General features: G+C 42.8%; 2 protein-coding genes and 2 long non-coding RNA genes across 11 annotated transcripts in view; 2 read left to right on the forward strand and 2 right to left on the reverse strand.

The window, feature by feature from the left end:
- ZNRF1 (zinc and ring finger 1) overlaps nucleotides 1-2,982 on the reverse strand; it is an 87,475-nt gene extending 84,493 nt beyond the window's left edge. For 3 of the 5 annotated variants that reach the window (XM_016143854.2, XM_016143845.2, XM_016143861.2), the window contains exon 1: nucleotides 1,932-2,981. In XM_016143854.2, coding sequence (XP_015999340.1) covers nucleotides 1,932-2,355 — 424 coding nt within the window. In that variant the 5' untranslated portion in view covers nucleotides 2,356-2,981. Of the gene's footprint in view, nucleotides 1-1,931 lie in introns of all 5 variants that reach the window. The other 2 variants (XM_036231346.1, XM_036231345.1) reach the window with 1 other exon arrangement.
- LOC118611342 lies at nucleotides 1,388-9,539 on the forward strand. Of its 2 annotated transcripts, none has more exons than XR_004954217.1 (3): nucleotides 1,388-1,803; nucleotides 6,963-7,615; nucleotides 8,508-9,539. It is a non-coding gene; the product is annotated as an uncharacterized LOC118611342 (long non-coding RNA). The 2 variants fall into 2 exon arrangements; XR_004954218.1 differs by having other exon boundaries at nucleotides 6,963-7,032; nucleotides 7,538-9,539.
- An 859-nt stretch (nucleotides 9,540-10,398) lies between these two features.
- On the reverse strand, nucleotides 10,399-10,968 carry LOC118611344. The gene is made up of 2 exons (XR_004954220.1): nucleotides 10,796-10,968; nucleotides 10,399-10,639 (listed from the first exon to the last, which is right to left on the reverse strand). It is a non-coding gene; the product is annotated as an uncharacterized LOC118611344 (long non-coding RNA).
- Nucleotides 10,969-11,159: 191 nt separating this feature from the next.
- The window catches only part of WDR59 (WD repeat domain 59), a 67,512-nt gene continuing 52,387 nt past the window's right edge, over nucleotides 11,160-26,284 (forward strand). For all 3 annotated transcript variants that reach the window (XM_016143871.2, XM_016143878.2, XM_036231348.1), the window contains exons 1-3: nucleotides 11,160-11,311; nucleotides 20,252-20,301; nucleotides 24,626-24,761. In XM_016143871.2, coding sequence (XP_015999357.1) covers nucleotides 11,258-11,311; nucleotides 20,252-20,301; nucleotides 24,626-24,761 — 240 coding nt within the window. In that variant the 5' untranslated portion in view covers nucleotides 11,160-11,257. The remainder of the gene's footprint in view (nucleotides 11,312-20,251; nucleotides 20,302-24,625; nucleotides 24,762-26,284) is intronic.

The following is a 26,284-nucleotide window of genomic DNA, read 5'->3' on the forward strand; positions in this document are numbered from 1 at the left end:
AACGAAGTACTTTATTTGAATAAAAGAACAAAGTATTAAAACAGTGGATCTCAACCAGGGTGGTCCCCCTTCTCCTCCACCAAGAGCACTTGTGGGGGCATTTAATGGGCAGGGCCTGCTATGCTGAATGTCTTACAAAAGGGCAGGAGGGTCCTGTAAAGAATGTTACTACCCAAAATAGTAATAGCAGGCCCCAACACACGCTTTAATATTAATCCCTTAAGGGATTAATATTAACTTTCTCTGTATTCCCATGGTTCAGTACTTCCTACCCTTACCACAGTTGGATGAAGAAAAAAAAATTAAACTATAGTTTCACTGCTGAGGAATCTGAAAGTTTGAAATCAAACTGTAAACTCATGACTCCAGCATGAAGCTTGGTGGCGGAATAAGCAAAAATAAAATTTCTAGTAAGAGACAGGCAAGAAATTTTAACAAACCGGGAACTCCCCCAAACAAACTACTATGAGATTACATTTGTTTTGCAACAAACAAAATTCTGTGAGTTTAGAGAACCTTCTGATAGTGCTTCTCAGTTTAAAATCAGATTCTAATGACAGTTCTTTTAAAAATTTAACCACGACCATCTCGCAAATACAGCTGCCTGCCTCTTTCTGTACCAAATTTTATAAGAAAGATTATTTATTTTGAAATGTCTAAAGCTGATCGAATGTCTAAAAGTTCCAGACAGTCACATCTTGCATCTCATCAGGGTAGAGTTTGATATATGTCTGAGAATCACCAATGATATCTAGAGGCCTGCTCTGGAATTAAAATACCATCCTTGCAATTCGAAAGCCACTTTTAAGTATTCCCTGAAATCAGTCACTATCTACCCCCTCCCCCCCAAAAAAATTATTTCACAAATTAAAGTTTATAGATTTGGAAAAAAAAAAAATCCAGACTGTTTCCAGAAATAAAAGCTATTTAATAAATAGTGGCCCCACACCCCTTTTGACCAATTTTCTAGAAGCCTAACCTGGCTTCTCAGGTTGGCTGAGCAGACAGACCTGTTTTGCTCCAGAAGCTCTTGCCAGTCAGAGCCTGGGAAATCCTCCTCCAGCTTTTTGCTGGCCTGTCACCTGAAGTTCACAACATGAATTCATCCAGATTCTCTGAATCCTCATCTTCCCCTGTAATGTACCAACAGCTTGGCAATAAAATCCAACCTCTCAATTACAAAAAGATACAGGTTATCTGGAAGACCAAGCACTTAGTATGGAGGGGAAGAAAAAAGATGGAGGGATGTGAGAGTCACTGAGCCAAGCCTGCTGCATGCAGCACAGGTGACCAGAGCCCTAGTCCTTCGAAGCCTTGGAGGGAGGCTCCCGGGCTGGGCTCTCCATTCAGCAGGCCACACCTGTCTATGCCAGCAGCCTACTGGCTGCTCCATTTTAAACAATTCAAACAGATCTCCAGCAGGGTGGCAAAATTGAGCACCCCTCTCTCCCAGCAAGAGCGAGCGCCCTAATCCAACCACCACTTGCCCCCAATTTTATTTCTTTTCACTCTCTTTGTTTGGGAGACACTGCTTGGTCAAATTGGATGTCTCTGTAAAGCTGGGGAAGAAACAATGCTGCAGTGATAGAAAGGAAGCACCAAGGCCCACTTGCTATAAGCCCGGCTAGACCTCTTCTCTGAAGACGCTGATGCCAGTAAGTGGGACTTCAATAGGCAGGTTTCACTCTGCCCATCCACAAGTGAACCAATGCCTGAGTCCTCAAACGCCCGGCTCTGCAGCCTTGCAGAAAGCCTCTTTTTTAGAGTCGATATCTCGTTATTCCCTTGGCTTGGGGAACCAAGGTAAGGCAGACAATTCCAGGTCGTACACTCCACATCCAAACCTTCGCACGCGCACCGAGGTTTGGGGCGCCCATATGCGCCCTGCGCTGCGCACCACCCTCCGAGGTTTCCACCACCCGCGGACTCACCACTGTGCGAGCTGAACCACCTGGGTGCGATGTGCAGAGGTAGAGCATCCGCCAGCGAGGCTCGGGAGCCCAGGTAGAGCATCCCGTCTCTATGGTGACCGCCGCCCGTCTCCTGGTAACCATTGCCGTGAGCATAGGTGGACTCAGACGCGGACCCTCCGCCGCCCGGCGCCCTCTCCGAGTCGCCGGTCCCCCGGGAGGCGGAGGTGTAGAGGCCAAAGGGCACCCCTCCGGCCGTGCTGGGGTCCATGCCCATGCCTGCCACCGAGCTGACCGAGCGGCTGCGAAGACCCATGGCTCCGCCGCCCGCCCGGTAGTGCCCAAAGTGGGGCGCTCCTCCTGGCGGGGGCACGGCGCTGTCATCCGTAGAGACTCCCGGGAAGGGGCCCCGGGAACGGGCCGCCGTGCTCTGCTTGCCCCCCATGCTCGCCCGGGCCCCGGTGGGGCGGGAACCTGGAGGCCGAGACCCTCCCCCCCACTTCTTAGCAGCGGGGAGAGGGTTGGGCGAGCATAAAGGAGGAAGGAGTCAAAAAGGAGACCAGGAGGGAAAAAAAGAAAAAAAAAAAGAAAAAGAAAAGAAAATCCGCGAGGCGGAAGAGGCAGGCGGGCGGGGATCCCAAACTAAGAATTTAAAACGATCCAAGCCAAACGCATGTTTGCCCTCAAGGTCCAAAGAGGCGCAGTCCGGCGCGGGATCTGCGCGCCACAGGCCGCCCCCGGGCTCCCGAAAGCCGGGGGAGCCGCAGGGAAGGAGGGAGGGAGGCGGCGGGCGAGCGCGGGGAGGCGCCGAAGGAGGCCGCCCGCCCGACGGAAGGAGGCAGAGGAGGGTTGGGGGCGCCGGGTGCGTCCCCAGCCTCAGGACGCCGCGACCATGGACGTCGGCCCGGACCCCTCCAGGCCTCGGGCGAGCTGCGGCGCTGGGCGGCCAGGCGGAGCTCGGGAAGCCCCGGGCGCGTTGCGTCGTGCTCTCGCTCCAGCCGCCGCCGACCCGGCCAGCCGCACAGCCCCGCTGGGTCCCGGGCTGCGCTCGCCGGCGCTCCTCGCCGCCGTGGAGACAATGGAGGGCGGCAGAGCGCAGGCGCGGCCCGCGCCCCCTCCCCCTCCCCCCCGCCGGCTTAACCCCTTCGCGGCCCCTGCGGCGTCCAGCTGCTGATGCCCGGGAGGCCCCCACCCAGCAGCCCAGCTCCCGCGGGCCAGTAGGCTTAGTGGTCTGAGGCACGGGGCGTCAGGAACAGAAGCAACGCGTTTTTCAAAGCAAGCACTCTTTAAGTCCCTGAAAGTGACTAATAATTCAGGGGGAATCACTTGTGGGGGAGGGGCGGCGATGGATCAAAGGGGTGGGAAGGAAACGTAAGACTGAAGATTACTCAGAACACCTGGCTCAGAGGGTCACTGGTCAAGCTCACCTCTTGGCACAAATTTGCCCCTACAGCACCCTCTGGTGGATGCGCTGTCCGTTCTTTCGGAGGTTCCCCATCCAAGTACCCCCAAGATCTGGAAGCTTAGTATTTGGGGGATTTTTAGCTGTTTGGGGGTCAACAGCGCATGGGGGCACTTGGGACTCAGGATTTCGCTGACAGTAGATCAGAACTTCTTATTAGAGGCTTAAGCAAATGAGTAGATAGATACCTTAGCTAAAAAGTGATCCTGAAAATAAATCATTAGTTGTAGGATAAAAGGTGAAAAAGAGGCTTGCAAATGGAATAATGCAGCTAAAACCAGTGATTTTAGAAACTCCCTGGACCAACGTGGGTCCCCTGTTTTATTTACTTTGTATTCTGGCTTGCACCACAGGGCCTGGGACACAGTGGGTACTCAGTAAATATTTATCGACTAAGTCTGCATTTTGCAATATGTCTCTCTCACATATTCTCATTCATTCATTCATTCATTCATTCACTCACTATTTTTCAAGTACTGAGTGCTGGCTATGAGCATCACCCAGTCCCTGGCCTAACCGACTTTCAAATCAAGAAGTGTGGATGAAAAAGGGGTGCTGTAATAAATCTAATGGCTAGTAACCTCGCAGGGTGATCTGATCATAAATTCCTAACAGGTCGTAGTGAGTAGTCACACCCAGGCATATAATTTTTTTGGAAAAAGGCTTATTTTCAGACTCCCCGAAGGAGCACATAACTACATTTGAGGAAACATATAATCTTATTAACTATCCTATACCCTGCTTTCTCCCACCTCTGGGTAATCTTCCTTATGTTCCCCGCTTAATTCCAAATGTATAAAAGAAACTTCAAAACTGTCATTCTCTGGAGCATCTGAGATCTCACTTCCTGACAATTGCCATCAGTTTGGCTCAAATAAATTCATAAAAATTCTCTACGGGTTTGGATGTTTTCTATGTCGACAAGGATGTAGAGAAATATTATATGAAAACTCCCTAAAGAAGAGCTGGTCTGTCACAAGTATTGATTGCCCCAGTGTGAGCAGCTTGGAAAGAAACAAGAATAAGGCTATATGCGATCATGGAGTGCTTGGGAGTGAGAAAAAGCCTTGCAGAAGGAAGTCAAGAGTTCTGCAGGAGAAATGAGCACAGGAAAAAACAAAATATTCCAATACCCAATGAATTATCTGTAAGTGCCTAAATGATGAATCTGTGCACACCTAAGGATCCAAATGAGTGATCTGAAGAAAAACAAGAAAGCTTAAATTTACTCCAATTTCCTCCCTGAAGAATGACCATGGTAACAGAAAAAGTCTGGTTCAGTACTGAGCAGAAAAAAGAATACTGGATCCCTTGACAGATCTCTGTTGTGGAGATAAATACATGATAAGTATTGTAACCATCTAACTAGCTTCTGATTTACCTATACATTCAATACTTTTTTATAGTGTATTGAGTAAAATATGAATGTCTAATAAATGCCAGGCGCTGCACTGGGTTCTGGAATACAGTGATAAGCCAGACAGAGCAAGTCCTTGTTCTCACAGAGCTTCAGAAAAATCACATCATACCCACTAGGATGGCTAAATCAAAGAGGACAATAACAAGTGTTGATGACATGTTTTTGGAACCCTTTTAAATGTTGGTGGGAATGTAAAATGGTACACCTGCTGTGGAAAACAGTCAGGCAATTCCTCGAAACAATTGGAGTTATCATATGACCCAACAGTTCCAATCCTAGGCATATTTCCAAAAGACGTGAAAACGTATGTCCACAGAAAAACTTATATATGAATGTTCACAGTGTTATTCGAAACAGCTAAAAAGTGGAAGCAACCCAAATGTTCATTAGCTGATAATGGATAAAGCAAATATGGTATATCCATACATGCTACAACATGGATGAACCTTGAAAACATTTTGCTGAGTAAAATGAGCCAGTCCACAAAAGACCATGTTGTGTGATTCCAGTTATATGAAATGTCCAGAATAAGCAAATCCATTGAGATAGAAATGTTAATCATTGCCAGGGCCTGGAGGGAGGGGAAAATGGAAAATGACTGCTGATGATTTCTTTTTGGAGTGGTGAAATGTTCTGGAATTAGATAATGGTGATGGTTGTACAACCTGTGAATATACTAAAAACTGCTGAATTATACACTTAAAAGGGTGAATTTATGGTATGTGAATCACAGTGAAATATGATATATGCATATATGAGTGTGTGTGTGTATATATATATACATATACACACAAAGATATGTGAAGTAGTGAAGCAGGCGGCAACAATACAATGTGGTAGATGAGCCTAGAACAATGCCTGGCATGCGCTTGGCACCAGATAAATATTTGGCAAACAAATGAATGACTGACTAAGTGCTGTGAAAGTAAAAGTACCATGAGAGTGAAAGAACATGGTGCTGATGAAAGGAGACGGGCACAAACACAGTGATTCTGAGCCAAGATCTTGTTAAAAAAAAAACAAAATACAACCAAATAAATGTGAAGATCTAATTGGCTTTCTTAAGCAATTCATGAATTGGGCAGCATCCCATCTAGCAACTAGAAGGGCACTACCATGAATTGTACAAAATGAAAGATATTTATAGGCAGAAAGAGGGTGGGACTAAGAAATTCAATGAGTGGATTATTTAGGCAAGAACAGCTTCTCTTGGGGGAAGGGGGTCTTATCAGGTAGACACCTCACTGGTGTTGTTCAGGAAATTCCAGACTGATTGATTGAGATGAAGCTTCTGGGAGAGGTTGAAACTGCAATTAGAATCAGGTATTAAATCTAGGTTTGATATCATAAGCTTTCAGCAGCAGTGATGCCATTTTGGGCCTGTGGTTTTCCGTTAAACGCACTAAAAGATGAGTTGGAGATTAGCCAACGGATGGGGTGGGAGGGCAGAATGTGTTTCAGGAAGAGAAGAATGTTCCAAGCAAAGGGAACAGCATGTTCAAAGGCCTGGATAACATGGCATCTTTAAAGACCTGAAGGATAAAGTAGAATTGCCATGAAAGGAGGTGGGAGCCCAAGATGAGGCTGATTCTTAGGGCAGAAAAGAGGGTCCTGGGAGCCATGGACCATATCCTGAGGGGATGGGGAGCTGTGGAAAGGTTTATCAACATCATTATCATTAAAAAGAATAACGATCAATGATTAACGAGTACTGAGGATGCCAAGACTTGAAAAATTCAGAAACTTGCCTCCTCTCCAAATAAAGATCTCTATTTTTCTTTGCTTATGTATTCATAAATATACAGGATGGAAACATGAAACAACATAGTGTAGTCCCCTGGGGCGTGGGCAGTAGGAACTGGAGAGTTGGGTGATGGGATGGATGAGAAATATTTTGTTTCCCTAAATACCTTTCTGTATTTGTGTTTGAGCCATGTAAATTTACAGAAAAGTAGGTAGATAGAGAGACAGAAGTATATATAAAATATATGCCACATGTACGCTAAAAAGTCACACAGCTGATAGGAGTAGAGCTTTACATTGAACAGGCTGATCAAGGAATTTGGGGGCGACAATTTCATTTTCCTCTGTGTACTCTCCAATGGGGTCTGCTTAACAGCTATATTTCTTTTTGTAAATTAATAATTTGCCTTTCTGTTTTATATTCCAGTCTAATGGTTTTCACAGACCAATCTCTCAGATCTGGCACCACTGGACAGCTGAGGACCCGAACTGCAAAGGTGAATCCTCTCCTCTTGGCGATGTGATGACAGTTTAGGAGCCCTGCGGGACCCTGAATGTCATCCTTTCTTAGACAATGCCATTGTTATCTCCTTGTGTACTTATTCACGTGACAATTTCCCCTCTGAAATGAAAATACTAAGATGCAAAATCCCTTATTCAGTAGCTTGGCTCTATTCTTCACATCTTAGAGAGACTGGATGCATAGAGACAGGCATCCACAGGGACCTCCAGCCCCAGCTTAGTTTCAATTTGTCATTTGTGACATCAAGAGTCCAGTATGTGTTTTGCTCCAAGTTTCTCTTGTGGGTTCTTGGTTTAAAGTAAATGGGTCTGGGGAGGTTTCAACTTATTTTGGACTTCTCAGTGCAAGGATATCACATGCAGAAATGGCCCTAGCTAGATTTGGGAATCTTGTTTTATTTATGTATTTTTTATCTTCATATCTTCATGCTCTCACTGACCCTGGGTGAACTGCTTCCTGGCTCTCCGGCTGTGACACAGGGTAATAAAAGCACTGACCCACCTACCAGAACAGTCAGCAGAAAGCTGATGAAGTCAGTGTCACCCAAACCTGCAAACGTGAGTGCATAACAATGCTACAAAGCCCATTTTAAACATCTCCAGAAGAATGTAGATCTGGGACTTGAAGCGTTCAGAAAAAGGGGGAAATATTAGGGTTACTCTGAGAAAACTTGGGAAACCCATGGCCTCCTCTCTGTTTCCATGAGTCAGAGGGTAGAGAGGATGGAGAGGGCTTTAGAGGGAGACACCCTACTCCCACTCCTGTGGGTAGACAAGTGTCTCCCAGTAAGAAGCTTCCTCCCAGAGCTGTTTACATTTTTATCGTTTTTCTCAAAAAAAGAAAACTTACAGAGAAACCAGAGTAATGGGCAATCAAATGCACCTAGCAAGGTGCCTGAGCATATGGGCTTGTGCACAAATATTTGTTGACTGATTAAGAGAGGAAAATTACCAGTGGTGCTCAAGGCAGGATTCCAAGATGTAAAGGATGGAGGGGTCAGCAAACTCCACAGTGTGTAGAAGAGGAAACAGAAGACTAGAAAGATAAAAGATTCTGTTCAAACTTACAAGGCTAGTTGCTGATAAGAGCCAGCCAAAGCCCTGGATTTCTAGGTTGGCTACATATCCTGCCTTCCTAGCAAGCGACCTTCTGAAAAGACATTGTTTGGTGATAAGGGTTTTGTGGCCTGGTCAGCAAGTTGAGGTCTATTTGACAAGGGACTCCTAACGGTCCCTGGTCTCTGATTCAGACAGGATATTCACGTGTGGATCTCAGAGGTGCACTGCAATGAAACAGCAGCCGGAGAGCTCTAGATTTAGCTCCAGAGTCCCCACTCTTTCATGGTGACAGTGTGGGTGGGAAACAGAAAGGAAGGACCCAAGGAGGCAGTTGGAAAGGTGCTCACGCTCCCTCTTTCAAAAATTCTACTGGGCTCTTTTCACATTTAAGAAAGAAAACATCGAGAGAACACAGAGCACCAAGGACTTGAAATCCAAAGTACTTTCTGTGCCTACGAACCATGACAAGCAGATTTTGAGAACTCGACAAACATGAACTAAAGAGGTGGGAGTAGGGGAGGGTTATTGAAATTCTCAGGCAAGAGCTGGATCTTTATTGTGTACCCACTACATCCCAGGCAATAGGCAAATAAATAAATAAATAAGGATAGGGTGTGTTAGATGAATTAATTCATATCATAGACAAAAAAAAGAGGTTCAAGGGAAAGTAATCTCACAGGATGACCTGATCATAAATTCCTAACTGGACAGGTCATGATGGGCAGTCGTGCCCCAGGCCTATAACTTTTTTTAGTAAAAGTTTTATTTTTGCCTTAAGCAAGCCCTGTCTATTGTTTATGTGCATTTAGGTTAAAATAAGGGTAATCTCCCTCAAGAGAGCAAATAATCTTGTTAACTATCCTATAATCTAATCCTCACCCGGCTTTCTCCCACCTCAAGGTAATCTTCCTTAGTTATAAATGCATGGAAGAAACTGCCAAATTGTCATTCTCCATTTCATTTGAGATCTTGCTTCCTGGCAATTGTCACTTTGGCTCAAATAAAATCTTACAGAAATTCTTGACAGGTTTGGATGTTTCTTATGTCAACAGTACATTTCTAGGTGATGCGTGAGCACACATAGAAAGTATTCTTTATCTTTCCTTCTCCCTGCCCTTGAACCTGGCTTAAAGTTTTCCCTCTTCCTGGCTCTGTGAGCTGAGGTGAGGCCCTTTACTTCAGAGCAGCCTTTGGTCTTTTATGATGAAGAATTGGGAGAAAAGTGGGAGGGGGGAAGAAAGACCAACAGAGGAGGGTGGCGGCCAGAGCTGCAGTGTGTGAAAATAACTGATAGGTAGATGGGAAAGAAAGCAAAGAAATTTTAAGGAGAATGATTGGTCATTCTGAATTCCCTTCTGGGTGTAAAGAATTGCAAGTTAAGACCTTGAATAGTTTTAGAAAATACTTTTGGTTTCAAATAAGGCCTGACTTCATATGCTTTGTTTATGCAGTACTACACAGGGCTAAACAAAGTAGACCTGGTCCCTGTCCTCCCAAAGCTTAAAAATATTAAATAAACTAATAAATATTGAATTACAAATTGTGATGTGTATTTCGAAGGAAAGAAAGCAATTTCCTCGAGTGTTAATTGGGGGAACTGCTTTGTATCTCTGGGATACGTCCTTCTCTTCACACTTTAGGGCCTTTGTTCACATTTTTAATGCTGAGGTACTTTTTTTAATTGTGTACTCTACCAAAATCCTAACAGTATACTGAAAAACTTAAATGTCACCTCCTTCAGGATGCTATGTCAGGTCCCACATTAAGGTGTCTTCTCCTGGCACATTGCTTGCAAGTCTTTTATAAAACCCAATTCATTCTGTCAAGTATATTGTACAGTGATCAACTGTCCCAGTTTGCCTGGTCTGAAGGGTTTCACGGGGTGAGTTAGTCGCCCTGTTAATAAGTCCGTCTTCCTCATTACATCCAACACTCCAGGAGGGAAGGGAATGACATCCCTCTTATCATTTCATACAAGGACTTGTACATAGAAATAGTGATATTAACAGTAGTTTACACTTGAGTATTGCCTGCATTCCAGGCCCTATGCTTAACTCTTTACAACAACCAAGTGAATGAAGTAGGTCATTTTCCCATTCACGAAGAAATTGAAGCTAAGCCAGTTAAGCCTGGGTTTGAGAGAATGGGACAAAAGAGAACCTAATCACCACTCCTCATGCTATCACAGCAGTTCTCAAACTTTTTGATTTCAGGATCCCTTTACACTATTCAAACTTATTAATGACCTGTTCCCCACCCCCCCCCCCAACTTTTATGTGGGCTATATATACTAATTATTAGAAATTAAAACTGAGAATTAAAAATATATTTATGATGTTACTTAATGGACATTAATGTCGATAATACATTTTGTAAACGAAATTACGAAACAAAAAATTTTAGTGGGGAAGTGACAAATAAATCTCTTTATGTCGGGCTTACTTGAAAACCGTTGGATTCTCACATCCGCTTCTCCTGTTCAGTATGCTACAACATATATCATGTAGCCTCTGGAAAACTCCCCTGTATATTGATGAGAGAAAGTGAAAAAGGCAAACGTCTTAGTATGATTACCGAAATTGTTTTGCCTTCACAAACCCCTCGAAAGAGTCGTGGAGATCCCTGGAGTCCCTAGACAGCGGCGGGCGCTGCGGTACTACTGTACGAAACAAATCGCACCTTCAGACTTCTCAATGCGTTTATCGCAGACCTCAGGGAAAGAGGTAACCTTTGGTTTGTAGTAATGTTGGGTTTTGACTTGTAGACATCCTGGGCCTTGGCAGGGATTCCAGCGAGGAGACACGGAGAACAGCACGCCAAACTTTAATCCGCTAGCTCTCCCTGTGTTACCCACGCGCTACTCGACCTTGGACTACAACTCCCGGCACAGCTTGCGGCAGGGGGGCGTGTGTTTGTAGACGCGAGGAGCGTGAGTGACTCAACGTGAGGGAAGATTGGAGGAGCCTGGAAGAGGGGGCGGATCCAATGATAGGGTCAGCCAATGGTTTGTGGTCCGGCGGAAGGGGGAACGGGGCGTGGCTGGGCTCGTTCGTGGGCTGCGTGTGGCTCACCGAGACCTGAAGCGTGGATTTAGGGGGCGGGAAAGCGCGGTCCTGGGATCCGGGCCGGTGGGTGTGGGAGATGGCGGCGCGATGGAGCAGCGAGAATGTGGTGGTGGAGTTTCGCGACTCCCAGGTGAGCTGGGGGCCAGATGGAGCCTTCTGGGCATGCGCCCTCCTGGGTTCCCTTCCCCCACTCTGCCAAGTCCGACTCTCGCCAAACCACCCGGGCCGGGACTGGCGAAATGGACAAGAGGGTGGCTTGGAGCTGTCAGACCCGAGCGGGCGAGTGGGAGCCTTGAAGACCACTGGAGGCGGTTGGGGCGGACACCGACAGGGTTTCGGGGTTCCCCATGGCAGTACGGGGAGGGGAATCTGCCTTGGGACACCGAAGCTCAGTGATTGCGCGCGAGTGAATGCTGAGGGGAGGCTCCCAACCCGGGTGGTGAGAGAAGAGGTATTAGCTCCTCGAGGCCAGTGGTCTCGCTTAGTGACTTTGGGCAAGTCGCAGAACTTCTCTAAGCCTTAACTGGGCTTTACTCTTCCTCACAGGACCTTGAGATGGATTCGATCAAAACAAAACAAAACCCTGTTTCAGGGCCTAAGCTTTTAAGTGGTTGCTAATGCTAGAATAGTGGAAAATCTCATACAGTGGGTGAACAGGAGTGTACACTGCACATAGTACCTGGGTTCGAATCCTGGCTCAGCCCCTAGCTTGTCATCACTCTGCGCATCGGTTTGCTCACCTGTAAGAAAGTGCGAATCGGATCTACCTCAGAGGGTTGGCCTGAGAATTTTATGAGGTCATACATTTAGAATGTGGGGCATAGTGGCAGGCACATGGAAGCCTCAAGGAACGTTAGCGCTTACTAGGGATTTTTTCCCATTTTTCTATTTTGTCTTCCATATGCCAGGACTTGTGCTAACTGATTTATCCACTTATTCTAATTAATGAAAGAACCACACAAGATAAATAGATCTTATCCCTTTTTTCCAAACGAGAGCTGATCCGGGTTTGGCTGATCCCAAGTGACTTGGCCAAGGCCTTCCATTATGTGGCCGCTTTGGGATTTGAACTCAGGCCTCTGGCCCCAGAGCTTCAGACTGTACGAGCCTGTCATACAGTGGTTCTTCAATAAATGTCATGTCCCTCCCCCTATCCTGAGCACCTAGGACGGTGTCTTTGTGATTATCTCTTTTATGCTTTTCACGGAGCAAATATTTATGGAATACCTTCTGTGTGCCAGGCTTTCATTCACTCGTTTATTCAACAAGGATTTATTGAGCTCTTGCCAAGCACCATGTTGATACTCAGGTGATTTATACTGAAGGGAAATTAGGATTACAACAAGGGGGTGATTCAGTTTTTTTTTTTAATAAAACCCCATCTCCTCTTTTGCCATAAAGATAATGAGTTGGGAAGCCACCTGCCATCTTGCTCTATGGTGCTGTCTGATATGGAGTTCCCATGGAGAATTGGAGGAGCACTATTCCGATCAAAGGATCCTGAAGCACTTTGCACCATCAGCACTGGGCGTCTTGTGGAGGCGGGCTTTCCCAAGGGAGGCGCCAGACTCCCTTCACCTTTCTTGTTAATTGTTTTCACTGGGAACTAAGAACAAAATCATGTATGGTACCTCTGAGCCTGTTAATTGGGAAGCTACTAATCTGTAAATCCTTTAATTCTCACAGAAGCCCAGGTAGTCTCACCCCTACTTCTCTCTAGAAATGTAATTGAAGAGACCCGCAAAGAGGGTGCTGACACATATATTAGGATGCTATGAAGTAATTTTAAATAAATCGAAACAGCAGTTGTCAAAGTAAGAGGACAAAGTAAATTGGGTAATTCAACTGCTTTGTGGAGTTGCTGTTTTTCTGATTTTTCTATTCATTCGGTTGGAATGGTACAGATTGGTGTGAATTAGTGTGGTTTTGTGGTTGATTCTGGTGGTAAGGACCCATTTTATTAACTGTTTCATTAATGAGACAAAAAGTTGAATCTCTTAATGTTCTCTTTCTGAGAAGGAAGGCCAGAATAATAAGCTTTTCAAAATAACTTCAGCCTGAAAGGTAAAACTTTTTTTTTTTTTTTTTACAGCGTATACAAGCTTCCACAAGCATCATTTACTTTATCAAACAATACCTTGAAATATTACTGTCACCAATTAATAGTGAGGGACTTGTGCTCCTAGGCAACTACTCTGCAGTGGTCCCTGGAATCAGTGAGTTTTAACACTAAGAAAATTTAGAGGTAATTTTCTAAGGCAACATCATTGAGTAGAATTTTCTGTGATGATGTAAATGTGGCTGTTGAACACTTGAAATGGGGTAGTGCAACTGAGATATTTTATTTTTAATTTTAATTAATTGCCATTTAAATTGTCATTCGTAGATAGTGGCTATGGTATTGGAATCGTAGTGCAGATTGAATAATTGAATAGCTTCCCCTCTCAAAGAGAGGTAAAGTGACAATGTGCATTTAACAAATCTCTTAACAGTAAATGCAGAAATACTACAGAATATGACTATTTTGATAAATATAGGAACTCTGGACTCATAGTAACTGTCTGCTTAACATTTCCACTTGAGCATCTGTGAGATATCTCAAACTCAGTGTCATACTAGTTGAACATTCTGGGACCTCTCCTTGCACACTGGCTTTTTGTCCCCTTTCCATAGATCCTCTACACAAGTGTTTTTAAAAAATCCAGATTGATTGAGGTAAAATTAATGTACAATAAAATTTACCCTTTTAAGTGTACAATTTGTTGAGTTTTGACAAATCTATATAGCCCTGTAACCACCACCGCAATTAAATATAGAACATTTCCCTTACACTAACAAATTCCCTCACGCCTCTGTGTAGCCATTCTCCTTCCCTTACTTCCATCTCTTGGCAGCTTACTGAAGTGATTTCTGTAACAAATGAATCGTAGGTTGTGTTACCTTTTGAGTCTGGCTTCTTTCACTTAGCCTAGTGCTTTTGAGATTCATTAACATTGAACATACCAGTTAGTCTGTTCCTTTTTATTGCCCAGTAGTAGTGGATAGATCACAATTAGTGTATCCATTCACCTCTTTATGGACATTTCAATTATTTCCTGTTTTGGGCAATTGTGATTGAAGCTGTAATAAATATTGAGGTGATATATTTAAAAACAAATTAGTTCATATCCTTCTGTTTATGAAAATCTTTCAGTGGCTTCCTATTGTACCTAGAATAAAATATAAACTCCTTATTTTGGACTGTTTTGGTGTGCTGGTGCCTGCCTGCTTCTCAGGTCACATCTCGCACTACTTTTCCCTCACTGCTTATTTTCATCTTTCTCCCCTGACTGCCTTGTAAGCTCCCTGAAGGTGGAGGCTGCCTCGTTGCTGTATCCTTGGTGCCTAGAATAGTCCTCCGTGTGCAGCAGCACTCAGTAAATGTTTGTTGAATGAATAAATTTGACAAATCAATACATTGATGAATAATAAGAGGAATTAAGAAAAAGTATTTAGGTTTTAATGATTTTCAAAATAAATTTTTGTTTTAGATTACTTTAGATTTATAAAAAAATTGGGAAGACAGTAGGGAGTTCCCATATACCCGCACCCAGTTTCCCCTGTTAATAGCTCTCACAATAGTGTAGTACATTTTCTGCAATTAATGAATCAATATTGATGCATTATTATTAACCAAAATCCATACTTACATTTTCTTAGTTTTTACTTAATATCTTTTTTCTATTCTTGGAGTCCATTGAGAATACCACATTACATTTAGTTGTCTTGTTTCCTCAGGCCCCTCTTGGCTCTGACAATTTCTCAGACTTTGATGGCTTGACAGTCTCGAGGTGTGTTAGTCAGATATTTTGTAGAATGTCCCTCAGTTGGGATTTGTCTAATGTCTTTCTCATGATTAGACTAGGATTATAGGTTTTCGAGAGGAAGACCCCAGAGGTAAAGGGACATGCTCATCACATGATACCAAGTGTATATGCTATGATCATGACATTCCATTGTTGTCATTGACCTTGATTACCTGGCTGAGGTTGTGCTTGTCAGGTTTCCGGACTGTAAACATGCTTTTTGCCCTCTGTCTGTCCTGTACATAATCCCCCTTTATTGGCCTTTTCACTTTCCATGGTTTCAGTCACCTGCAGTAAACAGTGGTCTGAAAATATTCGATGGATAATTCCAGAAATAAACAATTCATAAGTTTTAAATTTTGTGCCTTTCTGAATAGGATGTTTACATCTCGCACTGTCCCTCTCCATCTTGCCCAGGACAGGAATCAGCCTTTTGTCTAGTGTATACGCTGTACACTACCACTGGTTAGTCACTTCGTAGCCATCTGTGGTATCTCATTGCTTGTTTTTAATTAACCCTTATAGTAAGTAGCCTAATACTAGATCATTTGCTTCATTTCATTTCATCTTGTAGGTATTGTGTCATCTCACATCATAATTGTAAGAAGGTGAGTGTAGTACAGTAATATATTTTGAGAGAGAGACCACATTCATGTAACTTTCATTAGAGTATATTGTTATAACTTCTATTATTATTGTAATTTCTTACTATGCCTAATATATAAATTAAATTTTTTGTCATGGGTATGTATATATAGGAAAAAGCATAGTATATATAGGATTCAGTACTAGCCGTGACTGTAGGCATCCACTAGGGGTCTTGGAATGTATCCTGGTGGATAAGGGGGGACTACTGTACTCTTTGGGTGGTAGTCGCTGCATGCAGCCCGTGCTTACAGAGTGGGGAGTTATTCTCCCCCAGTTATTTATCAATTATTTGTTTATATCAGTATGAACTCTTATTTATTTTGTATTTTGGACTAGAATCCAATACTTTATTTCGTTGCCCAAGTTGTTCCAGCTTTCACCACCGGGAGCTCCTTCCGTTGGTTCTCGTGTTCCCTGGGCAAAGTACTTTTTAGTACTACAAGATGCTCAACTCTCATCATGCATATTTCCTATCCCAGTCCTAAAATTAGCCATAGCTACAAGAAACCCTGGTTTCTTTTATTGGAGAATATTAGAACCCGAGATCTCGTGCTAGAGGTGCTTCTCATTACAGGAGTGTCATTGCCTCTAGGCCCTTTCGGCTGACAAAACAAGAAATGTATAAATGTGTACTAATCCATGAATATACACATAGCCGTAGATATTTCTGTATGTAACCATCTTAGTCTATATTAAGCTGAACACAAGTTCATACTAACATCTTCAACTGTGGTCCATTATCTCAGGGATCATTGTGGCCCCCACTCTCGGCTTATCAGCCACCTCCCACTCCCACAGTGAGAAACCTGGCTCCTGTCACCTTCCGTCCATTCACTTAATTGTCATTTCAGTGTACACGTACAGTGGTTTCAGAATCGTTAACCTGTACCTTCTAAGGAAACTAGTTTTATCAGCCGGAGTCCAGTGCAGTTATTTTATTATAGAGTATATCGTACATATGAATGATTGGCACCCCCATAAAGAATAATGAAATATGCCCTCCACACAACTTAAGGATAGGTCATTCCAGTTATTTTTAAGCCTGACTACCTTTTCTCCAGCTCATATCTCTCTTAAGACCTTTTAGAGGCAGAGACTACCCTGAATTTTGGATTAATCTTTTCTTCACTTTTCTTTGTAGTTTTACCTCACACGTATAAATAGAAACAATGTTTTACTTTGACTGTATTTGATCATGATATAGATGGAATCATATACTGTGAATTCTGTGACTTGCTTTCTTTTTGCCCTACGTTGTTTTTGAGGTTCATCCATGTTCATTACCATGCCCGGGGGTTACTAATTTTGCTTTAGTGTTCCATTGTGTGAATGTGCCACAGTTGGTTTATTCCTCTGTCATTAAATGTTTTGGTTGTTTCTAATTTTTTTTTTTTGTTATTGTAGATGACAATATACAAGCATGGTATTTACATAGGAGTAGAAATGCTAGACTGTGGGATACGTTACCTCAAAATTGAAAATGAGACATCTCAGCGCAGAAAGTTTGCTCTCTGCCGCCCTAGGGGTTGATGCCTTAGTAGTCTTAGCATTGCTACAACTCTTCCACGTAAAGACGGAGGACTTTTTTTTGCTCTGAAAAAACAAAAACAACTTGCCAAATTATTTAGCTAAGAGGAAAGTTATGAGTAGTGGGTAGTCCGTGTATTTTCTGGAGCAATCCCGCTTCAGTACCTGCTTTTCTTATGTCACCCATCTGCCATGTGTTCCTGGGCAAGTTACTTCCTTTCTCAGCTTCAGTTTTTTCATCTGTGAAACAAGGATAATAGTGTCTGCCCGTGTCCAGGATTCGCCCCAGCCTTCCCAGTTTCACGAGGAGGATTCACAGTTATATCTGCAGTTAAGATTTATTTTAGTGAAAGGATACAACACAAAATCAAAGGGAGAAGGTAAAGTCAGGTGGAAATGATGCACAAGATATCAAGAGTCTTCTCATTGTAAAGTCACTCAGGACATGCTTAATACCTCCAGCATCAAACTGTAACAGTGCATGTGAAATGTTGTCTACCACCGAAGCTCATGAGAGACTCGGCGCCCAAGGTTTTTATTTGGGCCTGGTCACATGGGCACTCTCTGGCTAGCATGTACCAAAATTCCAGATTCCCGGAAGGGTAACAGATGCTCAACAAAACCACATTGTTTGTACATTCAGCTTAGGCACAGTGTGCCACTCTTACCAGTGAGAGAACGATGGGAACACTTCCCAAATGAGAGTTCCCAGAGCTAAGGGCCAATCTTGCAAGCAGGCCTTTCTAAGGTTAGCTGTCTCATACCTGGCGATGACTCTTCTGCTCACTACCTTATAGAGTTGCTCTGAGGATTAAACGACATAATCAACACAGAGCACTTCGCACAGTGGTCAGTGTACATTAAGTGCTTGATACATGTTAATTATTATGATTATAGTAGAAACCTTGCCTCAGAAAGCAGCCAACTTAGCTTGACAAAATAGACTCATGATGCTGAGAGGACTTTTAGGAGACATCTCTCATCTACCCTCCTATTTTACAGGTAAGGATCTGAGACTCAGAAGAGTTAGGTGATTTTTCTAGTGATAGTTTGTGCCATTTTCGTTTGCGGGGAAGTGAAGATGTTTTCATTTTAAAGGGAGAAACTTTCTGAGAAACACCCCGTATTCTGGGCGTGTAAACAGAACCTGGGGGAGATAACCTCTAGCAAGCATTAGACAGCAATGGTTCAAAAGCAGCCTGGGCTGCAGTGTCTGTCTCTAATGTAAAGAGATTGGCTCTTGTCGTTGGAAATGGTCTGATCCTTTTTATATCAGTGGGTTCACTTTGATTTTATTCTATGAAATCTGATAATGCATACATTATAGTCTTTGCTCAGGTGTGTGACATTAGGCATGTGATATTAGGGGAAATGACCTAGCTCTCCCTTCAAATCTCTGACTTCCTCTGTCTCTGACCTTCACGCCTAGATTTAAAGGGATGATGTAATTAGGTCTCTGTATCTCCCCACCACCTCTCTCTGAAGAACTTTTTCATCATCCCAAACAGAAACTCTGTACTCAAACAATAACTCCCCATGTCCCACTCCTCTCAGCCCTTGGCAACCTCTATTCTGCTTTTTGTTTCAATGACTTTACCTATTCTAGGTACTGCATATGAGTGGAATCATGCAATATTTGTCCTTTGGCTTATTTCACATAGCCTAATGTTTTCAAAGTTCATCCATACTGTAGCATGTACGCCATTGTATGTATATACCACGTTTCGTTTATCCATTCATCTGCCGATGGACATTTGTGTCATTTCAGGTCTTTCTATCTTAAGGTCAGTTGATTCGGGACATTAATTGCATCTACAAAATCCCTTCATAGTAGTACTTTGATTAGTGTTTGAATAATGGGGAGAATGTATGCGCATACCAAGGGCCTAGAATCTTGGGGCCACTTTCGAATTCTGCCTATTGCATACCCTCTCGAAAGATGGTACTGCCCCTGGTTGGAGGTACCATCTTGCTTTCTTTCTCACCTTTAATCTGTAAATCGCACAGAAGAGTTCTGAAAATGGCATCTCATTTCATGGCCTGCCTTTCCAACTGGGCTTTTCCCTGCTCACAACTTTAGTAGAATGAAGGATACATAATAAACACTTTCAGCCTCCAGTGAGAAAACTCTGGCATCTTGTCCCCAATATTACCTATGATATGTTTCTTGAGGGTGTATAAGAATCCCATTAATAAGACCAGTGAGAGTAAGAGAATTTCTGTTCACTGTTTGCGATTCATGAGTATAGTAGCATATACAAAATGGCTTCTTTCTTCATAGTCTCTTAGAAATAACTTAAAAGCATTTAATAACCAAACAGTGGCGCAAACTGTTTCAGACAGTGTCCTGAGAATGCGGCAGGATTTGAACTTGTTCAAGTAAGAGAATTTAGGGCTATAACTGCCATAATTAAAGTCAGCCTCATGCTTCAGCCTGAATGTACATTCATTTGATTTGGTGTGGTCTCTTGGATCCTGAAAAGATGGTGTTTCCTAGGAATTGGGAGACCTGGGAAAAGGAAAGTAGTGGAATGCGCTAGATATCTCATTAAATAGGAACTGGGCATCCTAATAACAAGAATATGACTGTGGATTCAGTAGGGTCGCCACTGCAGTTCAGTGTGGAGGAAGAGTCCATGCCCTTTGGAAAGGTGTGGGTGAGGGGGGTGTGCGTGTCTGTGTGTGAGATTTGTCTTAGGTTTTGCTTGGAAGGGGCTCTGAGTAGCTCTGTGTGCTCCAAGCTAGTCAGATTCTCCAAGAGCTCTAGGACCTCTGTCTCCTCAATTTAGAATCCACCAGTTTTGTTGTGTGTAGTCCTGGCATTGGAAGGGAACAGGCAGCAATTGCCATACTGTGAAAGTGAATGTGAAATTTGGATGAGAACTAGAAGTGAATCAAAGTATCCGCTATAGACGACTAATGATACTGGCCTGCTGGGGATTACCTGGGCCATGGGAAGAGGAAGACCCCAAGGTGACTGACTACCTGCCTGTCTTTTCCAACCTAAGCTGGCTTTGCTGGCAGAACTGAATCTGTGTTCTCTCTCACAGGCAACTGCAATGTCTGTGGACTGTCTGGGGCAGCACGCAGTGCTTTCTGGGTAAGTGAGCTTGCTGTTTCTCTGCCATGACTTCTGGGAACAAATAACAAATCAAGAGGTTTCTGGTAAATTGGAAAATAGTCTTATATTCAAATTATAGTTATAGCATTTAGTTCTGCTATCCTAGTGACCTCAGGGGTACAGGTAGGGATTATTTGCAGTTTATTTTTATCTCTGTCCTAACAGGTAAGCAATAAAATTCCTTTGAAATTTTAGTGGCTGGTAGTTCGGTCTTGAATTTTCTGTTTACTGAACAGACTCTTCAGAAGGATGCTATCTGGTGTGGTCTCACAGATAGTTACTAGGATTGAGGGGTCTGGGTTCCCATATAACAAGCCTTTAATTATGAGCCCCGGACATTTATTCAGTCGGCCTCCCTGGACTTCAGTTTTCTCATAAAGGAATCTATTTCATCATGAAGAAATTGAACTACATAATTTCTATAGTGTCTTTTAGCTCAAAATTTTTAAGATTCTGGCTATGAAGGGCCACCCCTGCGTTAGCTAATCACCTTAACATTGCCCCGGAATGATTATATTTAATGGTCAGTCCTCTCTACCCTTTTATATTACTGTAGATTACTACCTCGACTCTCAAATTCAGCTGTGTTTTCATTAATGCAGCTGTTTATGAACCCCTTTATAAATCAATGAATATTTTCTGTTATTCCATTTTATTTTGAAATTATGTTTTAATTTACCTTTTAAAAAAAGCACATATCAAACATTTAAATAATTCAAAAGGATATGCAATGGAAAGTAATTTTCCCTTCTCCCTCTGTCCTCTCTCCTCAGAGACAATTATCAATACCATTTTTTGTGTTGCATATGCAAAGATAAGAAAAAATTAATATCTCTTTTGTGCCCCCTTCCATTCTCTTAAAAAAAAAAACAAACCAGCTTTATTCACATACCATACAATTCACCCATTTAAAGTGTACAATTCAGTTATTTTTGCTATATATTATTAATTTTCTACTCATTTTTAACCCTTTTTCTTTTTAAATTGAGGAAATACCTATACATATGAAAAATCAAGTAGCATTACAAGGCTTATATTGTCAGACAGCAGAATCGGCCCCCCCTGATCCCACCCACCAGAAGCAACTACTTGAGACTCTATTAGTTGTTTCTTTCGGATTACCTCAAGTTTTCCAAACAGTATACGTGTAGTGCTGTGTCTTGATTTATCCATCGTAGACATTCAGATTGACTTTCTGCAATAGAAAATGAGGACTTAGCACTTTTACTTTGCTCTGCGACTCTTACATACATACCTGTCTTCCCCTCTCCTTCCAATACAGTTATATAACAACAGTTGTTGAGTTGAATCGGTATTTGGGGTTCTTTTTCCCAGTTACTGTTGTGAGGTCCTATGCCATCTGATTCTGGATGCTGTATGTGACCTGTTCTTTCTCCTCGAAAGCTTTAAAAGCCTATCTTTGTCTCTAGTGTTATCCGTATCTCCAGTGCGTGTGAAATTTTCACCGTGATTGCTTTCGTATGTGTCTTTTTTCATTCATTGTGTGTGGACCTACAGTGCCCCCCCTTTTTTACATTGATGCTTATTTTATCTAAACAAATAGAAATATAACATACACTTAGCCTCATATAGCTATATTCACAACCCATGAAATACTCTCAGGTGCCCTACAATAACTGTGTCTCAAATGTTAGCTTTCTTAGCATTCACTGATGTGGATGTTGCCATTCGTAGCATTCTAAGAGAAAGTAGGGTTATGTGAATGAAAATCATGCAAGTGTTTCTGTTTCGATGTGTTCTTAGATATGATTGCATTCATATTATTTTTCAGCATGATTTTTTTTCCAGCATGATTTTAATCGAAGCTCACCATTTTCATTTTCTTATTTGAACTTTAAATATCTATATAAAGTGTATACTTAACTGAATAGATTAAGTAAATTTGCAGACATATACACTATGTGGTTGCCATTCAGATTAAGATACAGAATAATTTTTAGCACCTTGGGTGGCCCTTTTGGTCTGGAAATCTGTGTCTTTGATAATTTCCCCTCCTCTATTTTTTCCCATTCTTTCCGGAGCTATTGTTAGTTCTGGCAAATATCCTGTATGGATTCTCTTCTGGTCTTCTTTTGCATTCTGGTACTTTTCTTTAACTTCCAATCCTTCTACCAGATTTCAACTTAAGTTTTATTTCAACTTAAATTTTAATTTCTAGGAGCTCTTTTTTTTTTGGGTTTCTGTTCTTTACATTGTCTTCTTTTGCCTCTGAGAATATTAATTCTAGATTTTTCTTTCCGTTCCTTTTCTTTTTTTTTGATTGTTTTGGTCTGTCTTTTAGGTTTCCCCTGGCGGCTGATAGTCGTGGGCACTGTTAATATTAGAGAGTGATTGGAATCTGTTCACATGAGTGGTGGTGGGGTTCACCGTAGTGTGGTCAGGTGGGAACCAGGCCCCTTTGTTAGAGGGTGCCCAAATGTCATACCCCCAAGGTTTTGTTGTTATTATTTGTTTGCTTTTTCTCTTTCTTGGGATGGTCATTTCTTCCTGGGAAGATTCTTCCTGTCACTAGTTGCTGTCTGAAGACTAAAAGCTAAGCGTCGTGAGTGCTGAGCCGGGATTGAGGCCTCACATCGCTCTTCAAGTCCTGTTCTGAGCACAGCACCTCTCGTTTACTTTGCTGCGTCTCTTGTCCCAGTCCCCAGCTTCTGCGATGTCGATGTCGTTTCTCTAAAGCACATCACCCACCCTCCGCTTGGGTGAAGAAGAATGGGGAGGCGGCCACCTGGCTCTGTGGGGTGTGCTTAAACCACTCTCTGGAGTGTTCCTTCCAACAATTCTCTGGTTTTGTATTTTGTTCTGCTTTTGGTTGTCCAGCCCTCTCCCTCTTCCTCCTGCCCGCAGCTCCCGAGCGGGCGGGGTGCTGTGAATCAGCTTGCTTCTCACTCCCTTCTCCTCTGCAAACCCTTGGGCATTAGCTTCCTTTCTCTAGATCAGTTACCATTTATCCGTCTGCTTTTCACTGCCTCTTTCATTTTCTTTGTTTTTGTGGGTTTGTGACTTTTATGTTCTTACCCTTATTTTAGTGGTTCTTCAGAGGGGGCTGAAGATAAACACATGTTTAATCAGGCGTGTCTTCCCCAAAGTTCCCACTTTCTGTTCTGTATTTGCTTTGAAATGTCTATGACTCTCCTGTTGACACTCACCCCATATGTATAGCCCTTAGCCTTTTCCTGTTTTTCGTTCTAATGGCAAGATGCCAACCTGCCTGCCATAGGACTCGGTGATTTCTTTGGAGGAGGTCAGAGGTTCCAGATCTTTGTTCTGCAGCAACTTTCTCAGAAGTCCCAGAAGTTCCGTGAATTTGTGTCTTACCTGTGTGTTCTCTTGTAACCATCCCTCCTAGGGTTTCTGCTAGAGTTTAACATGCCACCTTAACTTTCCATTTCCTGTCTTTTCTAAGCAGGGACGTTATCTTTTTCTTCATTATTAAGCCCACTTATCATTGATATCCAGGGCCTTGGAGCACTCTCCAGCAATGAATCAATGGCTGATGGTTGCTGAGATGTTGATTTATACACCAAGGATTTTTCACTTAAAAAAAAAGAAAAATAGGTGAACATAGAACAGCTCTATTTTCAGTTCCTTTACATTGATTGACACCTAGAGCATTATATGCACTTAGTATGTTATTTTTATTATTATTTTTTGGTTATTATTTCTGTCCTCCTGATTGACTTAATTTAGTTCCCTTTCCAGTTAGCCAACTTGCAAGGGGATTTGAGATTTTTCTGTAGGATATTTGGCTAAGTGATAAGTGATGTGTTTAATTCAGCACACATTTATTGACTACAAAGCACTCTGCTTAGTGATGCTGGATGTACAGAGATATTTGAGACGTGGTCCATATTCCAAACACTCAGTTGGTTTGGGACGAGAGCCTGAGCATTAGTAGTTCTACTAGAGAGAAATACTGCTGTCGAAGTGCAGACCATGTATTACGAGTAACATAGAAACGTGACTGTTCTAACTGGGGGATTGAAAGAGGCTGGGAGAGGGGCAGGGTTTGAGCTGAGTGCAGAGGGAGGAAGTCAGACTTTCATGGATATGGTAGGGAAGACCATCTCCAGAGGTAGACTCTCACAGGGATATGGCATCCGCTTGTCTGATGGCCACCTTGAATTACTCTTGTCACTTGTGTGCCTTTCAGAGGAGACAAACAGTTGTATGTATCTGGGCATTTTTCGAGCACTGCTTGCAAACCATATGTCATTCTGAGTGTGCCTTTCTGTCTTAATGCTAATGCTGTTACATTGTCATAATGTCGATGTTGTTTTCCTAGCCGCCGATTCCTGTACATCGTTAATCTAGATGCCCCTTTCGAAGGTCACCGAAAGATCTCTCGCCAGAGCAAATGGGACATTGGAGCTGTGCAGTGGAATCCTCATGACAGCTTCGCGCACTATTTTGCAGCTTCGGTGAGTTTGCTTAAGGAGAACAGGAAAAGGCTTTTAAGCGTGTGATCTGGGGCTGGAAGCTATATACCTTATGTAGAGAAGAGAATGTAACCCTCATTTCTCAGGTGGAAAAGAGGTGTGGAAGGAGGATAGAGACAGATTACAGATGAAAAAAAATACAGGTTTTGCTGATGGTGCTGTAGTTGCCAGACCTTGTGTTTCTAAGGATTAAATCCACATTTTGAAAGGGAAACGTTTCCATGTGTGAGGAGAACCCGTTTTCATTAGCAGCAATGTAACTAGTCAGTGACCATGAAGGATATTCTAAGGGGAAACTAGTGAGCTGGTGTGGCGTTGACCTTCACTGCTTCCAGAGGAATTAGAAGTTTCCATATAGACTTTCACTCAAAGGAAGGGGTCCTTTCTAGATTGGGATTTGTTAGATCATTTGACGCCCTGAAATTTTATGTGCCCGATTACGTGTGAATTTTTCCAGGGAAAAGGTGTATACATTTATTGGGTTTTCCAAGGAATTCATGACTGAGAGAAGATTCTGGGCAGATCATCTCTGATATATTTCATCAGATTCTCTGCCAGCATTCTGTTCTCCCAGAACAATTAGAGATCTCGATTTCTGGCTCCTTTTGCAGTGGGCTAGAAGGACAGTATCTGTAGGAACCTTTCTTATTGTCTAGCAGATGTGACCATTCATAGTGCTGTCTGAGGCTGTTATTATTGGGACTGACAATCCGTGAGAGGAAAGCATCTGAGAAAAGAGTGACATTGTCAGCTTTAGAAAAAACCTTTCAAAAGCTACTCTTCTCCATCATTTCCATAATAATATCTGACTACCTGACTTTAACCGTGGGTGTCTGAGCTTGAGCTGGTTTGGGGACTGCTCTGAAGGGGACGGGGAGAGTCAGTCTGCTGCTGTCCCATTCTCTGCCTCCTTCCTGTGTGTTAGGAAGGATGCTCTTTTTGTTGGCTTGTATCTCAAGGCCCTTTAGCTCCCCTCTCATGTTCAGCCTCTCATTGAGTTTAGGGTTTCTCAACCTGGGCACTATTGACAAGTCAGGCGAGGTAATTATTTGTGGCAGGGGCTGTCCCGTGCACTGCGGGAGATTTAGCAGCATCCCTGGCCCCTACCTGCTACCCTTCTCTCCCCTAATTGTGATCACCCAAAATGTCTCTAGACATTGTTAAATGTCCCTGGGAAGCAAAATCGCCCCTGATTGGGAAGCACTGATTTAGGCTGACCCCTCAGTGCTCAGTCCAGGTGAAATAACACTGCATTTATTTATGAGTGGCAAGAAAGACAACCTTTTTTTTTTTTTTTAAGATAATTATTTTAAAATGAAAATATAGTGTCGTTTATTGCATTCACAATGTTGTGTGGTTGCCACCTCTGTCTTGTTCTCAAACATTCATCACTTCAGCGTAAGACCATTTACCATTAAGCAGTTTCTCCCCATTTCCCCCTCCGACAGCCCGGGCAGCCACCTATCTGTGTTCTGTCTTTATGGATTTATCTGTTCTGGATATTT

The sequence above is a fragment of the Rousettus aegyptiacus genome, unplaced genomic scaffold (genome assembly GCF_014176215.1).
Source record: "Rousettus aegyptiacus isolate mRouAeg1 unplaced genomic scaffold, mRouAeg1.p scaffold_m13_p_14, whole genome shotgun sequence".
In the NCBI taxonomy this organism is placed as follows: Eukaryota; Metazoa; Chordata; class Mammalia; order Chiroptera; family Pteropodidae; genus Rousettus; species Rousettus aegyptiacus.